Source organism: Cydia splendana, chromosome 26, assembly GCF_910591565.1.
Source record: "Cydia splendana chromosome 26, ilCydSple1.2, whole genome shotgun sequence".
NCBI lineage: Eukaryota > Metazoa > Arthropoda > Insecta > Lepidoptera > Tortricidae > Cydia > Cydia splendana.
In genome coordinates, this window is record NC_085985.1 from 10526937 (window position 1) to 10546458 (window position 19522).

General features: G+C 40.6%; 1 protein-coding gene across 1 annotated transcript in view; it reads left to right on the forward strand.

Moving 5' to 3' along the window:
• LOC134803085 (uncharacterized) overlaps window positions 1-19522 on the forward strand; it is a 59853-nt gene that overhangs the window by 28480 nt on the left and 11851 nt on the right. The window contains exons 7-9 of the mRNA XM_063775792.1: window positions 11637-11806; window positions 12540-12792; window positions 17267-17418. Coding sequence (XP_063631862.1) covers window positions 11637-11806; window positions 12540-12792; window positions 17267-17418 — 575 coding nt within the window. The remainder of the gene's footprint in view (window positions 1-11636; window positions 11807-12539; window positions 12793-17266; window positions 17419-19522) is intronic.

Consider the following 19522-nt stretch of genomic DNA (forward strand, 5'->3'; position numbering starts at 1 on the left):
ATTCGAACAATATATAAAATGAACCATAGAAAGTCACTTAGAGATAAATTAAATTAAATTGACATAATAACAGCGCACTGTCAATACATTTATTAGAATATTCTGTATATAGGTATATAAAAATAATGTCAATTTTAGGAAAACTTGTGACATTCATAATATCGATACCTTTGGGTTCAATTGGCGTAAAGGACATTTTGGCGAAAATGTGTTATATATACAGTTTTATTCCGAATTCCAAGCGCTTTCGTTCTACATAGTTAAAATTGCGATATCTCTTAAAAAGTTGCCTTTACGACCCAATTTTTTACTATGATTTTGTAAAAACACCTTAGCTCAGAGACCGTAAATGACCAGAATTACCTGTTCAAAGATGTTATCGTAAAGGTTACCGCTAAATATAAATATTGTTGTAAATGACTCACATGTCTTTTGTCGTCCTTTAAGCCCTTCATTTGTTTTGATGATTTTTCATATCGTAAGGTCAAGATGGTCATAAAGGACATATTTTAGTATTGATATTATTTTACTTTCCCTTTACAACCCGCCCTAATAATGATTTTACCATAAGTATATGAAGCGAACTAGGTTGTACAGGACTTTTCTAATATTTGTGTCTTTTACTACCACAAATTAGTTTCTAAACTCTAAATTCAAAACAAATAGCATGGACGTAGCGGTGTATAAAATCAAATAAAAAGTTTCCTGGGATCTTTATTACTATAATGTACCTAATGTTTGACCTTAAATTTGAAAGCATTTACGCTAAGAGTTTTTTCCGCAGTTATCTTTATTCATGGGCGTAAAGGTCTATAATACCAAATTATTAAATAGTTTTATGGGTCCTTTGTTACTAAAATGTTTGCCCTTTAACTTAGAAACCTCAGCTCAGGTTTTTTCAGCAACTATCGTTATTTTACTCGCAGTGGAATCTCTTATAGTCCTGCGACAACATACTAGCCTGTGCATAATACACTCTGTACCTCTCTGATTCGCATTTTTTGTTGATTAGGAGAACAAGACAGGTGTATCAGCGACTGCCCATCGCCTCGCTATCCCGATTATCATCGGAGATGCAGCTTGACCGGGCGCAGGGTTATGTTATGTCTGTTATTATTCGTCCCTGATCAGTGGAAGTGGTTGTGTGTCTGTAATTTAATTATTTCTGTCATTGCATGAGCTCGGCTACAATAACTCGTTGATATAAAAAAAAATCGTAGAAAGTTTGAAACGTATCTGGACGAAGAAGTAATTAATATTTAATGACCAAATCGGTTTAAATTAATTCGTTTACTTAATTGTTTCATAATCGTTTTAAAAGAAGATACTCGATGATGTATAGAAAGTAAATTACGCAGACGTTAGCGAATATGTCAGTGTCAAAGTCGTGGTAAGGCTATTGAATAAAAATACTAGTACTAAAAAGCTTTCACATACATCTTTATACAAGAATATCCATTATTACCAAAAAATTGAAAATTGAACGACTGTTCCAATTGAATATTATTATGATTTAAATTTCATCGAACTGAATAAATGCTATAGGTAGGACCTTGGGCCTTAGGACGATAGCGGATTATTAAGGACTGTGTTTGACAACTTATAGGACGATCGACAGCAGCATATTTTATCAATGGTATCGATATTATCTAACTTTTGTCCTACAATGTGGTTAATCTATCTAAATGAAACCACACTTGAAGACTAGTTAAATCTCTCAGGTTACATAAAACATAGGTACATAGATAGCTACGAGTACATTCATACTAACAAACTCGGCAAGTTCAATGAAATATTGTCCGAATGATAGACAATATTATGTCCACTAGACAATAAAACAATATAACAATTAATATGAGCCTATTTTTAACATTACTTTTACATCGATAATTTAGGAATAGGAAATCGTACGCAAAGTAGTTATTGAACACTCGCTTATCTCGGCAGTCCAGTGTAATGTTGCACGCGCCCGGTCAAGACAAGACTGATGATACCTTTGGGTTCGATTGGCGTAAAGGACGAAATGCTACTTTTCAGGAGACGCGAATAACTGCGATGTTTTGTGTTGATATACGTTTTTTTATTTATCGAGCTATATTTTTGATGTGTATTGAAAAAGTATTCAAAATGTTAGTCTCTTTAACCTAAATTAGCGATCATATCTATAAATTCAATACGAAAGCAGTTAATGTCCTTTAAAATTGGTCAAAAACACTATGAATGTCCTTTACGACCATGACATTTTTGATAATTTAGTGAGTCTTGTTTAGTAGGGGGTCGTAAGTGACATACTCAGACTTTTTTATTCTAAGTTCGGGGTGTATTCGTTACCAACTACGGTACACATCGACTAACGTAGGCTCAAAGGGTTGAACGGACAAAACGCGATTTTTAGGAGAGCCAAAAAACGGTTGTTTTGAGAAAAAAAATCATACCTTTTTGTTTGTTTGAATAAACGGATGTCTGTATATGGCTTATTCTTAACTTTTTGAGCTCTTTTGAACTGATTGCTTGAACTTATGATACAATGCTTATTTACGAAAATAGCATGTCCGTTACGCCAAAAAACACGACTGTTTTTAAGAAGGGCGTCCCTTACGCCTCTTTTTTATGGTTGTCTTATTAGAAAAAGGGTGTAATATACTTACAAAAAATTTTAGCCACAAAACATTTTTTTTTATTTGTTTCAACAGAATCACTGCTGTCCTACCATCTATATCTATTTATTTATGTATATCAAAACAATTGATAATAATTACTATGTATTTTATAACTGGTCATTTACGCCCCCTGAGCTAAGATGTTTTTCCAAAATCATAGTAAAAAATTGGCAACATTTAAAGAGATATTGAAATTTTAACTATACAGAACGAAAGCGCTTGGAATTCTGAATAAAACTGTATAAGTGTATATATAACTCATTTTCGCCAAAATGTCCTTTACGCCAATTGAACCCAAAAGTATCGATTTCTAAAGCTGAACTATTATATCACACAAGACTACATGAATGATAAAACATTAGAAATGATTGATTATTTATTTTACTGTGGAATACTCTAGTATTGTATACCTACATATGTGACGTTCCACGGGAAAAGGTACCTTATGAGGGTTTCTAGTTTCGGAGATATGAAATGTTTTGTAAAGAGGTGAAAAAATGCTCAATTTTTTTTTATTGTGTGATCTGAAACCTTAATGCGTAACGTTTGTTTACCTGTTTTTATTTTTGTTATAAGTTAGTTATAAGCCTAGTAATGTCGTCTCAGAGTTTAGTAGAAAAGGTACCTTATGGAAAAAAGATTAAAAATTCACAAAAAAACTAGTCAATACGGGAAAAGAAGTTTGGTAGAGAACTGTATTAGCATTCTGCAAAACTAATTTGATAATTTCAGTTCTGGTTGGGGCGCCTCGCAAATATTATAACCGTACATAGACCGACATCACAAATCCAAGTAGCCTGCTATTATACCAAAGCTACTCTCATCAAGTCTTTCTTAACTAGAATAATCTTCATTTGGTTTGGTCGCATGCAGTAAATCAGCCATTGGTTGGTGCTGAAAAATGCCAATATCCGACGCATTACCTTATGGAATATCTGAGGTCATTGAACCTCAATGCCGCTTATCTTCAATAGCAACCGAAATATATTATTGATAGGAAATAGACGATTTATACCATCTTAACCCCAAAATATTATTAGTTTATCCTAACTGTTCCATCATCATCATGCCTCATCATGTAACTTAATCACAAGGTACCTTTTCATTACATACAAATTATTGGTCTTTTTTAAGATTATTATGACGAAGAACTAATTAAATTTGGGGCAGTTTAATGTAAATTAATATTTTCTATTCATAAAAGATAAACTGTAATATGATTGATATTTTGTAGTGATGTATTATTAGATTTATTTCCATAAGGTACCTTTTCGTAAATGTATGGAGCAAATACTGTTATTGTTATGTAAGTTTAAAGTGGCATAAGGGGTTTAATATAATATTTAGTTGCGGTTTTAGGATTTATTTCATTTGAATGACAGAATTTCTTTCATATGTGCTCAGAAAAATTGATTGTGTGTCACATTAAAAGTAAAAATATTCAATTTTGTGATTTTATATGAAAAAGTCAAAAAATACATTTTCACCTCTAAATCGGTATTGTTTTTTGCTTAAACTGTCTGTCAGTGTCGTTTTCTAATAGATAAAATTTAAATCTTGAGAGCGCATTGCAATCAATCGTGAAAATTAAATAAAACTTTATTTTCAAGAGATTGGTTAGTATACACATAAATCAGTCGATATCAAAAGTTTCTATTGGCATTACAGAACAAGTCGCAATATTTTTTTAATCTCAGATATATAAGGTATTATTATTTGTAGTCAACTATGTAACTTACTTCAGGAACATAGTTTTTTAGGCGGCTAAACTTAAAACTTCTCTATCGTAAAGTTGCTCATTTCACAACATTATTTTCAAAAAATCATATCTCTGTAACTACGCAACCTAGAAGGTTGATCTTTTGTGTTATCGATAGCTTATTTATTGTAGATTACTGGGGTATGCATAACTCCATACCCGCCATAAGGTACCTTTGACCGTGGGACGTCACATATAATTATCTATACTTACCACCATTGTAAATTTCATTAAATACTCATCAAAATACGAATTAGCCTATAATCAATTTCAATTTTATTTATTTCGTCAATATATAAACCTTATTCAATATAAATTTCCGGAAAAAAATTCGGAACTAACAAACCAGAATACGGATGGCGACAGAATAAGGAAGTAGACGTGTTGTGCGTTGTGCGGGAATCATGCGGCGGGGCGCGCGGGGTGCCCCCCAGCCTATTCTATCGCTGCGTCTGCTTCACCCCCTTGAAAACGTAAAACTCGAGTATAAGAGCGCCTTAAAGGAGACATTCCTTTATTTTTAAAAAGAAACAAAACTGCATAAACTGCTGGTCAACCAATAATTAACCTGCATTTCTCGTGTTTGACTTTCCTCATAGTCGAAATGAAAAGTTGAGTGTTTAACTCGGGTAAAAGTAACCATCTCACCCTCGAACTATTGGCGCTCGAACGAAGAGAGATATAGAGAAATATCTCGGGTGCAATGGTTCACTTTCCACCCTTGGTTAACAATCTACTATTATTTCTACATAAAATTCTACATTTCGTTGTTTTTATAATATGGTATGTTTATTGCATGTGGATCCCTTATGGGTGAAGGCCTCCTCCATATCCTTGCAGCGTTTCCTGTCCCTTCCTGGTAGCATCCAATTTTCCCCTGCTATTTTCCGTAAGTCGTCAGACCAACTTGTTTTTGGCTTACCCCTTTTCTGGGCCTTTCCACTGGGTGGTTTTTAGAGTCCATCTGTCGTCTGTGACACGTGAAATGTGACCTGCCCATTGCCATTTCATTCTTAGAGCGTGAGTGAGTGCGTCAGTTATATTACTTTAGTTTTTTTTCTGATTATTTTACTGTTTACTTTATCAATTCTCTTTAGTTTTAAAATGCTCCGCTCCATAGCTTAGATAGATTATTAAAATTAGATTTGTTGTTTTTGCACAGTATTATCTTTTTGTAAAATTATGTTTTGTAAAAGGAAAGTCTACTACCTATTATTTACATTTATATCTATTTAGTTTCTGAGAATAACTTTAATGTTAAATTTAGGGTAAGCTTTATTAGAATGATAGCAACTTAAGTAGGTGCATAAAATTGTATAAAATGAGCGCTGTCTCGCCAACAAACTGCGTTCTACGTAGTTTGGCGAGTAACTTTAAAATTGATTATGTATAAGTATGTGCCTTTGAAAAATAAATTAAAAAGAAAAAAAACTCTTTGGCAAGTTGCTATTTTAGACTGTATGTTGGTTGTATGTACCCACGTCTGGCAAGCATACGTTAGGCAAGGTAGGAGGCAAGTATCCATTACAGTCTTTTTCAGATGGAGTCTGTAGTCTCACTTCATAATTTCTTTGTGAGCCCAGAATCTCTTCCATGTAATGGCTATGCGCCTTTCAATTTCCTCTTCATTCCTCTCTTTGCTGAAGGATACCTGCTTTCCTAAATAGATATAATTGTTTACATATTCTATGGGTTTGCATTTTACTTTTATTGGGTATATGAAGGAGCTGTTGGTCAATATTTTGGTCTTCTCAGAATTTAGCTCAAAGCCTACCTTTGCGCTTTCTTGGGCGAGAGCATTTATCATTTGCTCGTTGGCATTCTCAGAGAATAAGGCCACGTCGTCGGCAAATCTCAGGTGGCTTAAGTATTTATTTTCTATTTTTATTCCTGTTCTGTTCCAATTTAGCTTTTTTAATATCTCTTCCAATATGGCAATGAAAAGTTTAGGAGATATGGGGTCGCCCTGCTTGACGCCTGTTTTTATTTCAATTTCATTTCCCCTTTTCTCAAGTTTTACTCGACTTTTGCTGCTGCTATAAATGTTCTTCACGACATTGATGTACTCTGGGTTAATGTTACAAGCAGTCAAATGCATTACTGTAGTCGATGAATGCTATATATAATTGTTTGTTGTACTCATTGTATTTTTCTATTAACTGTTCTATTGTATGAATATGGTCCATTGTCGAGTATCCAGACCTGAACCCCGCTTGTTCGACAGGTTGCTGCATATCTATATTTTTGGTTATTTTCTGAAGTAAAAAAAGCTTATAAATGGTTGGTAGAAGACTTATTGGTCTGTAATTGCTTATATCCAGTGGGATTCCCTTCGTTATATATATAATGACGAAATTACCTAGCACTTACGCCGCCGCTAAGACGTTCCTGTTACCGACTTGGTCGACATCCGCATCCGCATGAACCAAGATGGCCATGCGATGGTTATGGCTCCTCTACACGATGGCCCAGCGCTGGACTAGCAAGATAGCCATGCGATGGTTATGGCTCCTCTACACGATGGCCTAGCGCTGGACCAGCAAGTGTAGCGACACGCTACTAGATCTGTCTACATCTGTGTGGAACTACCGAACTGTGGCTTCAGTTTTTTTTGTCAGGCCGTTTCGCTGTTGTTGATTCACGCGAATACGCGTAGGTGGCGCTTATATCAAAAACTCGAAGATTCAAAACTCGAGATTGCGAACCTGTTTTACAAACAAATAACTGCTGGCTGGATGTAATAAAGTGAATCTTTAGGCATATTTTGAATTTGAATTTTTATGGAATGTACGAGAAAGAAAAGATTGAAATTGTTTTTAGGCAGATGGTTTGTGGATTTTGTGTATATGTCGTAGTCAGATCGTATAATCCGCCGTATTACATTACGGCTAGCCGTTATCAAAAACAGGGGCGTTTTGAAATGCGGCGGTTCGACGATTAGCCGGATTGTCATTGCGATACGTTCTTCAATAAGGCGGCCAACGTTTAGCCGCATCGTACTACTATTTTAGATTGTAGAGTGACCAGTTCTTTCGGTCGCCTACGTAACCGGAGTTTGACAATGTTTGCAATTTAATTTATTTTTACCATGGTCCCACCGCACTACATGTGTTTATTTTCCAAAACATTTCCTTCGCAACTTAAATAGACGGAGCCCCGCAAGCGGGGCTCCTATTTCTGGGCGGTTTGCCCTTGGGGCATCTGAAGCTACCTAACGAACCTAACCTACTTACCTACCTACGCTTTTTTCCCCAAAGTGTAATGTTTTCACGGACGTCTCACTAAATCAATAGGTAGGTAGGTTAGGTTCGTTAGGTAGCTTCAGATGCCCGAAGGGCAAACCGCTCAGAAATAGGAGCCCCGCGAAGCGGGGCTCCGTCTAGTTAAGTTGCGAAAGAAATGTTTTTTGAAAAGAAACAGTCCGACGAACTCCAGATTTGATGGACACCCCAGCGTTTGTCAGGCAGCGCCACGGGTGTTAAAAATGGGAACTAAAAACTGTCAAAGCGGCGGCTAATGACTCGCTGTATTACATTACGGCTAGCCGTGTTGAAGAACGTATGGCGCCGAATACATTCCGGCGGATTCTCATTCAGCCGCATTCAATCCGGCTAATTGTTAAACCGCCGCATTTCAAAACGCCCCTGTTTTTGAAAACGGCTAGCTGTAATGTAATACGGCGGATTATACGATCCGACTGCGACATATATAAGCCATGGTCTAATAAAACATGGTCTGCTATTCCCAGAGTGACACGGGCCTACGTCACAATAACATTGCCACTTTATTTCAACATAACATGTTACATGGGTAGGTACATTATCCCTCTGTATCATACTGTTGCCTACGGGCAACATACTCTTGACACCTTTCTCAATTTTAAAGAAATTTTTTAAACGCTAGTTTATGCACTGTATCTTGTAGTCTACACACCGATGCATGGACTAGACGCTTCCTCAATTTTCAACTAGATGGCGTTACTCGGTCAAACACAACAATGTTTAGTGTTTCGGAGAAATTTGAAAAACATGTGTTTGTGAATTTGTTAAAATCTTTTAAAAATAGTAGTTGGTGATTTTTGTGCCTGTTATCGTGAAAAAAGTTGAGGTAAGTGTATAAATCATAACATATATTGTATATCTTCAAGTAATTCCTTGTTTTTATGAAAGTAGTAGGTACTTAGTGTTTGTAGCCCATAAGCTACATTATCGTAAAAGGGTCAAAGTTTAGTACGGTAGGTATATGTTTTTAACGTAATTAATATCTTGTACTAGGATGTCTTGTAAACGTCGTTTGCAAGATACCGACATTGCTGCGGCACTCTGTGATGATGATGCGAGTGAAGATGGGTTAGAATTTGATGACGATAGTATTGCCGAGCCTGATTTTGATCCTGAGATGGAGGGGTTGACTGAGGAGATGGTTGATGAGTTTGGCGATGCTTCTTCTGACGGGGAGTTTGATAATCATGTGGACACATTGATTAGAACCTTACAAAATGACGAAATTACCACTTCGACTCAGGTAAAACCAATACAATCGACTTCAAGCGATTGTAATCTTCCAGCTTCAAGGTCCCAAGGAAAGAAGCCAAAAAAGCTGAACTTACGGTGGAAAAAGAAGAACCTGGAGTTAAACGCACTTCAGATAGCATTCAAAGGTCAAGACACTTAGTCCTGATACTATGGTTAATAAGTTAAAATATTTCTTTATAATTTTCATTTATAATGTATTTTATCTTAAATTTTACAATAACACGTCATTTTTAATTATTCGTTAGCAATATCTTCCGATTCACGAAAGAAAATTCAGACGTTCGGGTAATTCTGTTTACATTACTGGCAACACAGGATAGCGCTGTCACATTTGACAATTCGGATCTAGATAACTTCATGCCCTGACAGTCATCCTTGTCGAACGCGTGTTAATTGTTATTTCCTTCTCGCTCAGTGTCAGCAGTCGCAGTGTTTTCCAAACTTTTCACGTCGTAAGCTTGGTAATTAATGTGTAACTGTGAATTAGTTTTTTAAACGTTTGTCTTGTATAGATAAATAAAGTTTAATTTAATACATTAGATTTGTTTTATTTTACTATGTTTCTACATGAATAACTTAAAATTAATGCCGTTAAAATAATTTTCACCGTTGGTTAAAATTCTCCCACATTTTAAAGTTTGAGAACCTGTAAACAGCATGATGACGTAGGCCCGTGTCAGTTAGGTCATACGCGAATCTCGGAATAGAGTACCAGGCGGAGTATATTATTATACCATGTATATAAGCATATAAGTTACTCTATGATTTTGTGCTGAAGAGTCGTTCGTGTTCCCGGGGTGTTTTTTTAAAACCAGATTGGCAATTTATATCCAGTTTGATATTTAATACGAGGTTTTTAAAAGTGCGCGGAAATCCATACGCCGTGGAGTGAAGAAACCTCATCGTTACCACCCGGTCTGCTGCTATACGCGCTTGCTAGGAAGCGAGTGAGGTTTACCTCGGGTCTGCGGCCATACGCGCTCGCCAGGAAGCGAGTGAGGCTTACCTCGGGTCTGCGGCCATACGCGTTCGCCAGGAAGCGAGTGAGGCTTACCTCGGGTCTGCGGCCATACGCGTTCGCCAGGAAGCGAGTGAGGCTTACCTCGGGTCTGCGGCCATACGCGCTCGCCAGGAAGCGAGTGAGGCTTACCTCGGGTCTGCGGCCATACGCGCTCGCCAGGAAGCGAGTGAGGCTTACCTCGGGTCTGCGGCCATACGCGCTCGCCAGGAAGCGAGTGAGGCTTACCTCGGGTCTGCGGCCATACGCGCTCGCCAGGAAGCGAGTGAGGCTTACCTCGGGTCTGCGGCCATACGCGCTCGCCAGGAAGCGAGTGAGGCTTACCTCGGGTCTGCGGCCATACGCGCTCGCCAGGAAGCGAGTGAGGCTTACCTCGGGTCTGCGGCCATACGCGCTCGCCAGGAAGCGAGTGAGGCTTACCTCGGGTCTGCGGCCATACGCGCTCGCCAGGAAGCGAGTGAGGCTTACCTCGGGTCTGCGGCCATACGCGCTCGCCAGGAAGCGAGTGAGGCTTACCTCGGGTCTGCGGCCATACGCGCTCGCCAGGAAGCGAGTGAGGCTTACCTCGGGTCTGCGGCCATACGCGTTCGCCAGGAAGCGAGTGAGGCTTACCTCGGGTCTGCGGCCATACGCGCTCGCCAGGAAGCGAGTGAGGCTTACCTCGGGTCTGCGGCCATACGCGTTCGCCAGGAAGCGAGTGAGGCTTACCTCGGGTCTGCGGCCATACGCGTTCGCCAGGAAGCGAGTGAGGCTTACCTCGGGTCTGCGGCCATACGCGTTCGCCAGGAAGCGAGTGAGGCTTACCTCGGGTCTGCGGCCATACGCGTTCGCCAGGAAGCGAGTGAGGCTTACCTCGGGTCTGCGGCCATACGCGTTCGCCAGGAAGCGAGTGAGGCTTCCCTCGGGTCTGCGGCCATACGCGTTCGCCAGGAAGCGAGTGAGGCTTCCCTCGGGTCTGCAGCCATACGCGCTCGCCAGGAAGCGAGTGAGGCTTACCTCGGGTCTGCGGCCATACGCGTTCGCCAGGAAGCGAGTGAGGCTTCCCTCGGGTCTGCGGCCATACGCGTTCGCCAGGAAGCGAGTGAGGCTTACCTCGGGTCTGCGGCCATACGCGCTCGCCAGGAAGCGAGTGAGGCTTACCTCGGGTCTGCTGCCATACGCGCTCGCCAGGAAGCGAGTGAGGTTTACCTCGGGTCTGCGGCCATACGCGCTCGCCAGGAAGCGAGTGAGGCTTACCTCGGGTCTGCTGCCATACGCGTTCGCCAGGAAGCGAGTGAGGCTTACCTCGTCGGCCTGTTTGAAGACTTTGTGCGCCATCCATGCAAAACAAGTAAATTCGGATCCAGCTACTGGCACCCTTGCGTGCGCTTCCACATTTGTCCCCTTTACCCTTTTACCCCTGAACGTCAAGACCACCTTTATCCCCTTTCCTGACTGAAATTCAAGACCGTAGTATTTTAAAATTTTAACGTTAGTCTTCCAATTCCAATTTTTATAACCAGCTAATTATTTGTTGTGTATTTTGCGCCATATTTTTGTTTTGCCATTTATTATTTGTTGAATATCTGTTATCCGCATATTACAAATCCTCAAAATTCAAATTGCCTATTTTGACGGGCGGGCCTCTATGATTATTATATTTCATTCAAGTGTTTCCCTTTTAGTTCCTCGAGTTGGGCGGCAAACGTTTCATCTTCACATTCATAGCGGACATCACGCACGACGACTTCAATCTTATTGACAACGCCGATAACGACACCGCTGCGTTGCTGCACAACCTCATGTCCAAGGCCGAAGATACGCTTATAGTAGTCATGGGAGACCACGGACCTAGGTGGGTACTGCCGATGACGACATGTATGCGTTGTCGCATAGCCTCATGTGCAGGGCCGAAGATACGCTTATAGTCGTCATGGGAGACCACGGACCTAGGTGGGTACTGCCCGGCTATTCATAAATTACGTCATTTCAAATTAGGGGGGGGGGGGGGGGGGTCTGGACATCGGATGATGGTAGCATGACGTAGGAGGAAACGGGGTCATTCGAAGCATGATTTTTGGATGATTTTAGGGGGGGGGGGGGTCAAAAATCATCAAAAATCGATGAGGTAATTTATGGACAGCCCCATAGCCTCATGTGCAGGGCCGAAGATACGCTTATATATAGAGTCGTCGTGAAGACCATGGATAGACCTAGCTGGGTGCGGTTGAGATCTGGACTCCACGTTTTAAGTATCTAATCTTTTAATGGCCGGTTTAGATTCGCGGCTCGTGGCTCGTCTTGTGGCTCGTAAGCTCGTCGAGGTAATATATTTTAAACACTAACGGCACGGCATAAGGTTTATAACCGAATGACAAGCCGAACGCGAGTGTAAACGCAACCGCACGACCACGATGGAGGACCACGCGAGCCAAGCGAGCGCGAGCCGAGCCGCGAGACGAGCCACGAGCCACCGCTAACACTCGCGTCCCGTGGCGCGGCTCGCGGCTCGGCTCATGGCGCGAGCGAAAATGTAAACCGCTTGTAACGATGACAGCACCATCTGAGCTTTTTTTTATCTTTCCCAGAAACTCAAAAGTCCGCGACACGTTTCAAGGCAAGCTGGAGGAGCGTCTCCCCCTCCTGGCGCTCCGCCTCCCCGACCGCCTGGCGCGCGCGCGGCCGCACGCGCAGCGCGCGCTCCACGCAAACGCGCGCGCGCTCACCACGCCGCACGACCTGCACGCCACCTTACTGGACGTGCTGGACATGAGGCAGCATTGGAACCCGTATAAAGTGCGGGGGGCGGATTATACTAGAGAGTTAACCATGTTGGAACCGGTAAGTAAATACACAAAAAAAAAACAACGGGTTGCACTCCAGGAGTGCCGGCAGAAGTGAAAACTCAACGACATTGTAACTCAAAATATTAATAACAGCGTCATCTAGTGCAAAATGTCTGCAGCACTATGTATAATTGAGGTTAACGCCATCTAACGTTATTTCGTCGCATTACTTGAAACTCCTAAGGACATCACTGTGAGTACTACAGTTATATTAATACCAGTTTGAGGGAAACTCACTAGATGGCATTTAAATCAAAAAAGAAAAACACAATGACATTGTCCGTCACACGTGACGTCACGCAAGCGCCCTGCGCCGCCTAAACGAAACAGCAGGCTCAGGCATACATTTTCGCCGCGCGGTAGAAAGAGAGGGTTACGTCTTACCACAGACTACATATATATATTTACTTTATGGTCTTACGTCTTACGCTGTCTCGAGTTTAACATTTTTCCCCACCTCTAAAAGTGCACAGCGCCGCTAAAGAAGTTTTCACTTAAAAAAATATCTACCTATTAGGTACAAAAATTCAAACACTAAAGATAAAAAAACGGAACTTTAGTATATCCTTATTCACCATCATGTTTCTAATTGGGGTCCCTTTCTTTAACATAAAGTTTTAAGTCATAATGTATTGTTTGTCACAGGGCTCGGAACCGGTATTGAAATACCTGTTAATATATCGTTCCAAAACCGTTATATTATTTCGTTCATTAAAAAACCGGTTAATTGATGGAACGCGAACTAAAAAATTACGTTCTCTCTCCTAACCGGTAATAAGAGGGAACGGAACTTTATGGTTCGCAGGGAACGATATAATACCGGTTACTCTTGGTCTTGGCTTTCGGAGACTCTCGGTTAAACTCATTGTCATACGTGAAAGAGCAATACGCAATACTTACTCGTTCTATCTCGCTTCGATATTTTCAATTTAACCGGTTAATTTCGTTCCACAAAAACGGAAGGCGAACGAATTAGGCATAAATCAGTATCTTAATAGAACAGTTCTTTAACCGGTAACCGCAAACGGAAACGAAATCCTTTTCGTTCCCGGGTGAATGAACGAAACCGGTTAGAAAAATTAAACTGTTTCCGAGCCCTGGCGGCTTAGCACGGTCGTGTTTTTATCCCTTGTCACCATGCCTGTCACGTTCTAAATAGTACGTAAGTGCGAAAGGGACGCGCATAGTGATAGACGATAAAAAATGGAACCGTGCTGCGCCCACTGGTTTGTCATATTATCATTAGGCATAATTCTGAAACCGTTAACTTTTCAGGATTTTCGTAAGGTTATCCTGATAGATATATTAGGTTAGGTTTGTTTTATGGCAATCCTGAAAACATGCGCGCTTCTAAGGAAAACAAATTACGACTAACGAAAATGCGGACAAACAATACATACATTATGACTTAAAACTTTTTGGGAAACAATAGAGACCCTTTCTAGCCGAAAAGTTCAGCTATTACTAATTATTTCCATTGCGCCATACTAAACTGAAAATCGTAATCGGAACGAGTTGCCCCTGTCGCTCAGGCGGTCCCGGTCTGTGGCGTCACTCAAGGCTAATCTGAAGAAGCTTTGGCTTTCCAATCAGCGTGATCTGGTTAAGTACTAAACCTTTATTTCTACTTTAAACTTGTATATATATATATATATATTGTATTGTATGTATGTATGCTAGTATGTATTTTATGTATCTTTATTCTATAATATTATTTATGTATTTTATGAGTTGACAATACGTTAGTTTACTTTTTCTAAATATTACTGTACATCCCGTAAGTTTGTCTATCTGACCTGACTGGAGTTTTCCTCTCATCTAATCGAAGGTTAGCTGGAAGAGATCCCTTATAGGGATAAGTTCGCCTTTGTACTTCCATTACTGTAATTTATTTTTGTAAACCTGTGTTGTGTACAATAAAGTGATTACTACTACTACTACTACTACAATGTTGCCACTTTTTACTAGAGCGTCTTGTATTTATAAAAGTACTTTTTTTAAATCGTAGGAGTAAAATTACCAATAAATACAATATCTTAGCGTGTTTATATATAAAAAGGAATTTACTCTTTTACAAACAAATTATTGCAGTGGCAACATTAACTTACTTTTTTTGGAATTTAATTACGATTTTAAGTTTAGCCGAGCGTACCTTTCTTGGGCTATAGTGGTATCCAGACGGGACTGATCAAATCAGTGGATTTGATCAGAAATGAAATTGGCGTATTAACGACAATTTCATTGGAGATTACTCCAATTTATTCAGCAATTAGGCCACAAGGGCACTTTTACATGTCAACATTGAATTTACATACAAGCAAAAATATCTGGCTAGACATTTATTAGACAACAATGTTAAAATAATACTTACACAAAACCTTAAACTAACAACTAAATACTAAATATAAAATATCTCTCCCAAGCTACCCGCTTCTGGAATGGACCCTAGAATGCTGGCGGCGTTGCCCCTTTGAACCGCCAGACTTAATCTTTGAGCCAAGAAGGAGCCCGCCCGGTGGTCGCCCGAGACGCCTATTAGCCTGACCGACACTTCCTTTATTAACTGTTTGGTGTCGGTCGACCATGGGCCCAGTGTTTCAATGGCGAGCGCCGCAAAATCGTATGTGTCCGTTAGAAACGCATATTTGCGGCGCTTTAGTGTCTGGGCCTGGTCCGCGGCAGTCCCGGGCTTCCGGGCCGATCCCTCAACGTGGGACGGTGCTAGCGTATCGACGCAGGTAGCGTCCCACGCTAAAGGGCGGCCAAGGCTCCAGGGCACAAGAGTGCAGCCGTCAGGTCTCTTGCCATCTGTGGCAGAGAGGCCTGACGGTTCCAGAGTTGCGGGTAAAGAGGCGGTGCAAAGAGCGCGGCGGATCAGGTCGTTCAATGTGGCGTGTCTATATAGTCGGCCTGCGCTCATTTGGCAGTGTAAGCCGTGCCGTCCTAAAGCATCAACAGCTTGAGCGCATCGACTACAGGTGTGGGGCTCGCATATTTTTAAGCCCAGGCGGAGGCAGACAGCGATGCGTAGGGCTGAAGGATCTAGAGTGGAGCCAAGGTTTCGCGATGGAAGCGCGTGCAGCCAATGTCCTGATTCCTTTTCGGAAACGGCTAATAGCCTCGCCCGTTCGTAGTCGTTATGGCAGTTTTGTAGTAGGAGTTGGTGTTGCGATTTTATATTTATGACGTCCCATGTTGCTTGGCAAGATTTTTCCTCTGGTACCCGTTCGACGGGATGGTCTGCACTCCAAGCCGATTCAGCGTCCGCCAGGCACGACACCGACACATTAGCGGTTGAAGGGGTACGTAATATACCACCAATGAGGGTGAGCGTGCTATAGGCAGACGACAAAAAGGCCGGGAGAGCTAAACTGCCCGTCAAACGGATACCAAGACCGCCGTATTTGATCGGGAGGGTAGCCTGGATCCAACTGGGGGATGTGAAGGTTACGTTCAGAATTTTACTAACGGTGTCCTTTAAAATTTGGTCGATGTTTGCAGTAATTATGGGGAATTTCCAAAGTGGGGCGCAGCGAAGGATGTACAAAAATTTGGGCGAGAAAAGGCATAGACGTAAGATGTAGAGGGCCATATGTGGGTTGATTTCATAAAAAAGATTGGAACACTTAAAGAATTTTTCTATTTTGGAATTTATGCATAACGGGATGGATTCGTCTAAAATGGGGGCTCCTAAAAGTGTGAGGGTTTCGCGGGTTAAAATGGAAATATTTGGTGTGAGCTGGTTAATCTCGTTGATAATAGAGGATCGGGTATTGGCCGGAATGGCTTCTGAAATGAACATTTCACACTTATTAAAATTGATTGAAAGACCGATTTCTGCGAAGCGGTCGATTAAAGTTTTAAGGTCTGCCAACACAGATGACTTACTGCCACCGATGGTGCCGTCGTCTAAATACCAGAGATTTAGGTCCGATGTGAGCTGAGTGATGACGGGGTGGATGGCTAGGCTGAAAATTGCGGGCCCTAGTGGGTCTCCTTGCTGACATCCTACACAAGAAAGTATTTCATTATTTTTATACATAAGCTTTGAAGTGGTCCCGTAACATTGCCAAAGGTAGCTATAAATTTCTGGCAAATCATTTTCAATTTGGTTCAATAAGATGCCACGGTCTATGGAATTTTAGATTTATGGTGATATTAGAGCCCCCTAAATTGAAAAAAAGCCCCAGAACGAAAATACTGGTGTCACAAATTGGTATTCTTGCGTCCGCACCTCATTTTATCGGTAATATCGGTCATTATCGGCGGTTTAATTCGGCGAGCCAAATTGGTATTTGCGTCCGCACCTCCTGATTCGATCGGGCAATTGAATCAGATTGGCGAAAAATTGACTAATCTGGATATTATGTAGCCACGCGCGTCTGACCTCTTTGGCGGTCAAATGGCTAAATGAATGAATTAATGAACGAATGAATAAATGGTTGAATGAACGACAATTTTATCTTCAGATCTCTCGCAACCGCTCGTGCAGCGAGGCAGGCATCGGGACTTACTGGTGTGTTTGCCTCGCGTGGCAAAACGTCTCCACCGACGATCCGTTGTACGAGAAGACTGCACACGCGCTCCTTAACTACATCAACTCGCTCGTCGCAACTGTCAGGTAAGTGCGAGACATTTCCACGTTTAGTGCGTTCGCCTCGCGTGGCAAAACGTGCCGAGACTCTTTAGGGTTCCCCCACATATGTCGACGCGGAATCGGCAAAATCCCATAGGAAAAAGCTTTATGTCTGTGCAATATAGAGCGAAAAAGTCGTCGTTCGGCTCGGCTCGCATCGGCCGGCGCCTGCCGACGCGTCGACGGTTTTTCCGCTCTTATTGCGCGGACATGAAGCTTTTTCCTATAGGATTTTGCCGAATGCGCGTCGATACGATATATCAGGGGAGACACGTATTAAACGATAAGACTTACCTACGGACGCGCTTATTGACTACAACTTGCTAGTCGCCATTGTCGGGTAAGTGCGAGGCATTATCGCACTGGTGAGTTTGCCTCGCGTGGCAAAACGTGTCCACCGAAAACCCGATACAAGGAGAAATGGTGGACCATTGCACTTATTTATGATTTAGTGGGGTTTGAACGGTCAAAAGTTTTTTTACACATGGCACTGTCAATCCTACCAAAAGTTTCTTTTGTTTTGCTATTTTATCGCCTAGATCCTAGTCATTTTTAAGCCTTAACCGCAGAACAACACTAGAAAAAGGGGATACCTACCTATAGCCACCTATTTAAAAAAACCGGCCAAGTGTGAGTCGGACTGGCGAACGAAGTGGCGGTTCCGTACCATTACGCAAAAAACGGCAAAAAATCACGTTTCTTGTATGGGAGCCCCTTTCTTAAATATTTCTTTTATTCTGTTTTTATTACATATTTATCATAACCATAATCATTTATTTGCGATAAGAAAAGTTATATACAAGTTGTTTCTGTAAAATTATACATTTTCAAGTCTCATCTTTCTTAACTGACTATGCAGCATGCAAATTTTAGTGTAATATATACCTAACATAACCTAGTTTTCTACAAATTAAATATCAACAACAATAGAAATAAAAATACTGTCAATACTGTCAAATATGAAATAATAATATATCATGTATGTATCTCAAACAAAACCACTTCAATTAACATAATTTAACTAGATTCTTGATTAACAAGGTAGGTATTCATTAATAGTATAAAATGTCGAAGACAGCAGCCATTGAAAAAGTGCTCTTTTAAATTTACTATTAGGCAATTCTCTGATATTGTTCGGTAGCTTATTAAATAAATTGACACACATCGCATAACAATTTTTCTTAAAAGTGGCAGTTCTTTGCATTTTATTTATGACCAGCCTGTTAGTGTTCCTAGTATTTCTTAGAAATACTTCGTTGGCTGTTTTAAACAGATCTATATATAATTTAACAAACTTACACACTTCAAATATAAACAGGCAGGGTAGTGGAAGGATATTTAATTTAGGAAATAAGGGCTTACAAGAAGTTAATGGGCATACTCCACATATAGCGCGAATCACGCACTTTTTTTGACATATGAAAGCATTTTCAATATCGGTTCCATTCCCCCACACGATCAGGCCATATCTAAGTACTGATTCAACATAGCCGTGATAGACTGCCATTGTTGTTTTTTGGTCTGTCGTTGTTCGTAGTCTATTCAAAACAAAAACAAATCTATTTATTTTATTACATACATATTCGACGTGACTATTCCATTTTAAATCATTATCAACATTAAGTCCCAAGAATTTAATAAGATTAGCATTATTCAGGTTATGTCCATTATAATTAATGTTTAATGTCAGGTTTGATTTATTAAAATTCATAAAATTCGTTTTTGATAAGTTTACTTGCATATTATTATGTTGGAGCCAGGTAATTACTGCAGCTATTGTATTATTTACATTATATGTTCCGTCTTATTATTCGTTACAATAATACTTATGTCATCGGCAAACAAAATACATTTATGAGGGGTAACCATCGGTAAATCATTAATATAGATTAATAATAGCAATGGGCCTAAGGCGCTTCCTTGTGGGACTCCATAATTGTTATTTTTATAATTAGATCTGTGCACTTTCGCTATCTGAGTGCTTTGTAAGCTCTTAATTTCAACACACTGTTGTCTATTATCCAAATATGATGTCAGCCATTTCAAAGCAGGACCCAGAGGTCCTGCTTTGAAATGGCTATATTTGAGG